This window comes from Chiloscyllium punctatum, chromosome 8 (genome assembly GCF_047496795.1).
Source record: "Chiloscyllium punctatum isolate Juve2018m chromosome 8, sChiPun1.3, whole genome shotgun sequence".
NCBI lineage: Eukaryota > Metazoa > Chordata > Chondrichthyes > Orectolobiformes > Hemiscylliidae > Chiloscyllium > Chiloscyllium punctatum.
In genome coordinates, this window is record NC_092746.1 from 104,964,977 (window position 1) to 104,970,976 (window position 6,000).

General features: G+C 37.4%; 1 protein-coding gene across 2 annotated transcripts in view; it reads left to right on the forward strand.

Annotated features, from left to right (window-relative positions):
• The window catches only part of ncapg2 (non-SMC condensin II complex, subunit G2), a 99,974-nt gene extending 96,358 nt beyond the window's left edge, over nt 1-3,616 (forward strand). For both annotated transcript variants that reach the window (XM_072576201.1, XM_072576202.1), the window contains exons 27-28: nt 2,003-2,102; nt 3,052-3,616. In XM_072576201.1, coding sequence (XP_072432302.1) covers nt 2,003-2,102; nt 3,052-3,103 — 152 coding nt within the window. In that variant the 3' untranslated portion in view covers nt 3,104-3,616. The remainder of the gene's footprint in view (nt 1-2,002; nt 2,103-3,051) is intronic.
• Nucleotides 3,617-6,000: the final 2,384 nt, after the last annotated feature.

The following is a 6,000-nucleotide window of genomic DNA, read 5'->3' on the forward strand; positions in this document are numbered from 1 at the left end:
CCAAAGAAACACTACTGGGAAAACCAGGACCACAAACACCAGACAGCACCAACTTCATCAGCCAGGACAACATCCTCAAGCTAGTGTTCCTGTGCCTCACCACCCACTTCACATTCAAAATCAAAACCTATAAACAAGTCAACGGAACACCCATGGGATCACCAATATCAGGTCTCCTATTGGAAGCAGTGATGCAGAAACTTGAACAAGCTGCCCTCCCATTTATCCAACCCAAACTTTGGGGTCTGCTATTTGGAGGACACCTTTGTCATCACAAAACCAAACAAATTAGAGGAAACATACAACACATTAATAATATCCTGACAGGCGTAAAATTCACAAAAAGGAGGGGAATGACAACAGACTTCCATTCCTAAACATGACAGTTGAAAGTACAGTTAACAGAGAGTTTAAAACCAGCATCTACAGAAAAACAAACATAGACCAAGTACTTCATTTCAGAAGCAATCATCCCAGTACCCGCAAATGGAACTGCATCAAGACATTATTTCAATGAGTTACATCACATTGCAGCACCCAAGAACTACAAAAAGCAGAAGAAAAATATCTATACAAGCTTTTCAAGAAAAACTGGTACCTAATAAACACAATCTGCCAATTCCTCAGAAAGGAACCCAAAAAAGCAGACACAATGCAAACAAAAACTATAGCCACATTACCTTACATCAAAAACATATCAGAAATTACTTCCAAACTACTCAGATCCCTTGGCATCATGGTAGCCCACAAACCTACCAACACACTTAAAATAGCAACTAATGAAACTAACGGATCCATTGGATACTACTGGCAAATCTAACGTCATTTACAAGATACCATGCAAGAACTGTAAAAACACTACATCAGACAAACAACCAGGAAACTTGCCATCAGGATATATGTACACAAAACTAGCCACTAAAAAGCACGACCCACTCTCTAGTTTCCATACGTACAGACAAAGAAGGACACCACTTTGACTGGGACAACACACACATCCTAGGACAGGTGAAACAAAGACCTGCATGAGAATTCTTAGAGGCGCGGCATGATGGATTTCCAACCAGAACTCCATCAATAAACATGTTGATTTAGATCCTATCTACTTTCCCTTTCTAAAAAAAACGGAAATGACACCACCCACTTTAAGAAACCAAGATCTATACCTGGAGAAGTGGGACATGCCACCAGTGCTTCACCGGGGGCTCTCACTGATGATCTTACCTAATATGGTGACAAAATGTCTGAAAACAAATCTTCCAGCAAGCTAATTTACATATATAATCCTTCTGTCTCAATAGCTCTTTCACTTTGATTTCCTTTTGTGGAGACATATACAGTTCAAAACTTGGTTCTGCGCTAAGAAAAATAGTCAACTCTGAAAATAGTTCCAGTGGCTTATCTTGAAACCAGTGTTTAGTGGATCAGATCTAAGTTACTGTATGTAACCAGAAGGAACTGCTGTTATGAAACAAGTCATTACTAACTCTTCCTTACCGGTTTTGTGTAAAGATTGTTGTTAACAGATCTGTTCTCTTCATAACTGTGAATTAATTGTTTTCCTAGTATCTTTTCCTTTTGATTGCTTTTCTCGTCTGAAGATTATAGGAGTGGACAAAATGTATCCTAGTTTCCCAATTAATTTAAAAAGCCTTACTTCAAAAATTGGTCCAGGCACCATATCAGTGTTCTTATGATTTTAAATGCAAAGGTGTAACAAATTGGAGACCTCGACAGGGGTTGAAGTTGGATTTTCCACAAACTCTCATTAATGTTTCTGAAACGACAAAGGGGGATAATTTATCCAATATAAACATCTTGTCTGTTTTCTTTCTCTAAGTTTATGTATTTTTTTCAGTTGTTGGAGAGGATTTAAAATATATGGCAGTATATTTTAAAAACAATCTTTTGATTAAGCCTGTTAGTGTATTGATTTGATCTTTTTAAATAAAAATTGGGGAGCATCCATTTCCAGTTTCTAAAGGCAACTTATTTTGTGCAGGTAAAGTGTCAAGAACTGCAATCAAAGAGACAGCAGTAGCCATTCACATGAAGTTTCAGTGTTATAATGGAGTAGCAACAGAGTTGAGTGACGTTGAAAGGTATGATTTTAAAAATGTTTATGCCACAAGTATTTTAAGCATTTTCTCTTCTTTAAAACATATCTACAATTATGCAGGAAAACCATGCATTCTAATTTAAAATGGATGCCAAATAACATTATCCAATTTGCTGAATTGCAAAAATGGTGTTTCTTTCCTACAACAGAAGTAACTATACAGTTCTAAATATTGAGATAATAATATCGAAGCTTTAATGCTCTAACATTGCTAAATAGTCAGTCTATTGATAAAGCATACTTGATGTTGGGTGTATTCAGTTTTATCTCTTGTAAAAACAGTACTGATCTAAAGTGGAAAGGATGTGATGTTATTCCATTTCTAATATTTGGAATAATGCAAGATGTAATGTATTTCAGTTTAAGATGATGCCATTAAAATGAGCTTCATTGGCCTGCACTTTTTAAAATTGCAAACAAAGTTATATTGAACAAAATTAGGAGACGCAACATTTAGGAATTACAAATAGTTGTTGTACTAAGAATTTAGAATGGCATTCAGAAGTTTTAGTGTATTCACTCACGGGATAAGGATATTACTGGCTGGGCAGCATTTATTGCACGTCCCTAGTTGCCCTTAAAGATGGTGCTGAGTTATCCTCTTGACCTGCTGCAGTCCATGTGCTGTAGGTACCCCCACGTTGCCAGTAAGGGGGAGATTTCCAGGATGGTAGGTTTCCTTCTCTGAAGGACATTATTGAACCAGATGGGTTTCACTGACAGTCAATAGTTTTGGGATTGGAACCTGGGTCCCCAGAACATTAGCCAAGTTTCTGGACTAATAGTCCAGTAAGAATACCACTAACCCTGTCTTTCCTGGAAAATGCATAATGCGCTTTGTTATGGGCTTCTACGTTTTGGGGCAGAGTATAATTTAGCTAAAATGGGATTTGAAAACTACATGTATGGAATTAGACTTTCTTGTTTTACAGAGCCTTGTACACATCTTCAAACAAACATCTGGAAGATCTTTTACATTTGTAAACTTCTGCAGGTGCAAATGTGTTCTTTCTATTTTTTAAAATCTTCACATTGAATGTGAAAGTCGATGCAATAAAGCAGCAAAACATTTCATTTTTAAAAATTTTGCAATATGCCTTGTAGAAACATATTTGTACATATCTTCTCTAATGTAATTTAAAATTGTATTTGTAATGTATGAAATTTGGTTACTTAGTTTCAGATTCTGTCTAAATAGTATAAGATGAAAGTACATGTACAACTCTTCTCTCACTCTTCTTATATTTTGAAATAATGAAAATGTAATTTTGTACTTTTATTCTGGATTGCAATATTTTGCCAGGAGATGTCACTGAAACATACTATAATATTGTAGTGAGATCTGTAATGTCTAATGAAAGGCTTTATATTTAAAAGAAGAAATTGCATTGTTAATGTTTAAAAATCTGTGTTTGGGAAATGAATTACCTATTGTTATTTGAATTAAATAATGTAAAAAGTTTTGGTGAATACGTAATAAAGCTTTTAGTGGTTAAATTTGTGCTGTCCTCCTACTCTTTCCATCCCATTTTCACTCTACACTTCTCAGTCCATTTCCAGTTTTCCAAAATGCAAGCACAGTTTGAAGAATGCCACTCAAATCTCTGCCATCTTTTAGGAGAGGAGCTAACAGCTCTTGATATCTTAAGGCCATTTGTTTTCCAAATGATCAAAATCCAATATGTTCCCATGCAAGATTTTTTTGGTTCTTCTGCATCTTGGATATTTTGATCTCTTCTGCTTCAAGGAGCATTCATCTAATAAGTCTGTCAAATCTTTGCATTCGAGTTTATCTCATTTGTGCGACATTGGCATCTTGGCAAAGACCATTATTTCTTATTCATACCCTGATGTCGTTGAGAGGGTGGCAAACTATCATCATCTGATACATCTGCACTTTTGTTCGGGAGGGACTAGCAAGATTTTGAATGTATGACAGTAAAGGAACTGTGATTACATTTGTAATTCAGGATGATTTTGAACTTGGAGTAGAGATTTCAGGTGGTGTTATTCTCATATGCCTGCTGTTGCTGGCAAGTTGCTGCAGTGTACCTTTATGTTGCACTGTGGCTAGTCTGCCATTCAACGCTGTGTTTTGGGTAGTGATGAACTTCTTGAGTGTTGTGGGGGGTGCGGTTGGAGCTGCATTCGTCTAGGTCTTTGGGGAATATTCCCTCTCATACCTGACTTGTACCTTTTAGATGGTGGACAGGCTATGGTGAGTCATATGCAGAATTTCTAACTTGCTCTTCTGACCACAAATAATTGAACCAAGTCAGATTATGATCAATGATAAGTCATGATATTATGAGGAATTTAGCAATCGTAATTCTGTTGAATATGAAAGGGAGTTGGTTACATTCTCTTATTGAAAATGGTCATTGCTTTAACCCTCAACTTACTTGCCACACAGCAGTCTAAGCTGAATGTTCTTCAGGTTTTGCTGCATGCAGATGTGGACTACTTCCTCATCAAAGGAATTGCAAGTATAACTGAAGACCTTCATCAGTGAACATTGTCACCTCTGGCCCTGTGATTAACAAAGATGACTTGTTGAAGATGACTGGGCCTAGGACACTGCCCTGGAAACTTCTTGGAAATGGTACTCTGGAACTGAGACATTTGGGCTCCACCTTGCAACAACCATCTTTCTACCATGTAGTACTCAAACCAATAGAATGTTTTTTTTCCCTGGTCTCATTAACTTCGATTTTGAAAGAGCTGTTGCATGCAATATTTGATGAAATGCTGCTTTGATGTTAAGGGAACTCTTTTTTTTTTTTTTAATCCCACCTCTGAAATTCTGCTTTTGCCCCTAGTATTTTTGGTGGCTGTAAGGAGGTGTAATATTGAGTGGTCCTAGTGAAACCCAAGCTCACAATTGGTGAACAGGCAAATAGAAGCAACGTTAAGACTGGAGATCTGAAATAAAATAGTGCTGTACTTTATAACAGTTTTTCTTTCAACAGATACTGAATAAACATTTCAACTGCAGTAAGCCTGTTACAATTGAAAGGAGCTGGAAAATATCAGCAGCTAAGGGGGTGGAGGAGCAGGTGGAACAGATGTTGAGGATGCACAGAATAAAAGACAAAGGAAGTGCTAAGCAATATAGATGCAAAAGAGTTTTTAGTGATTGTCATATTAAAAATATGCAATCTTATCACTTTGCTGTCAGCAAATCCATGGAAACAACATCCTGTTTGGGGGGGGGGGGGGGGGGGGAATTGAATAATCAAAACAGATGACAGTGCTGATGCTTTGAAGTTGCTGGACTCAATGTGGAGACTTGAAGGCTGTAAAATGCCGAAGTGGAAAATGAGCTGCTGTTCTTCCAGCTTGCGTTTGGCCTAAGAGAGCAGTGTTAGCATGAAAGTGTGATGGTGTATTGAAATAGCAGGGCCTTTTGCGTAGTGGCTATCAATTTTCAACTTCCTTTATTTCTGCAGAAGAGTCATATTACACCTACAACATTAACTCTGTTTCTCATTCCACTGATGTAGCCAGACCTTCATAGTTTTGTTTTTATATTAACACTGGCGAGAAGGTATTGCTTGAATGCTGTGTTGGTGATTTCTACCATTTTATTGATTGATTGCAGTGCGCTTTTATTAGTTGAATTAGATTTGTGCGTAATATCCCTCAACAATCTTTCACCTTTTCCGAAAGGAATGGCAAGCTCTGGAGCACAAGCATGTAATAAAACCAGGATGTTGTCAGGACCCATGATCTGATTTTGCTGTATCCAGTTCCTTCATGCATTTCTTGATACATGAAGTGAATCCAATGGCTGAAAGCTGACATTTGTGATGTAGGAGACCTCTGAATGCCAAGATGGACCACAAGCTCGGCATATGGTCTCCGGTCGCAGATGGCAATAA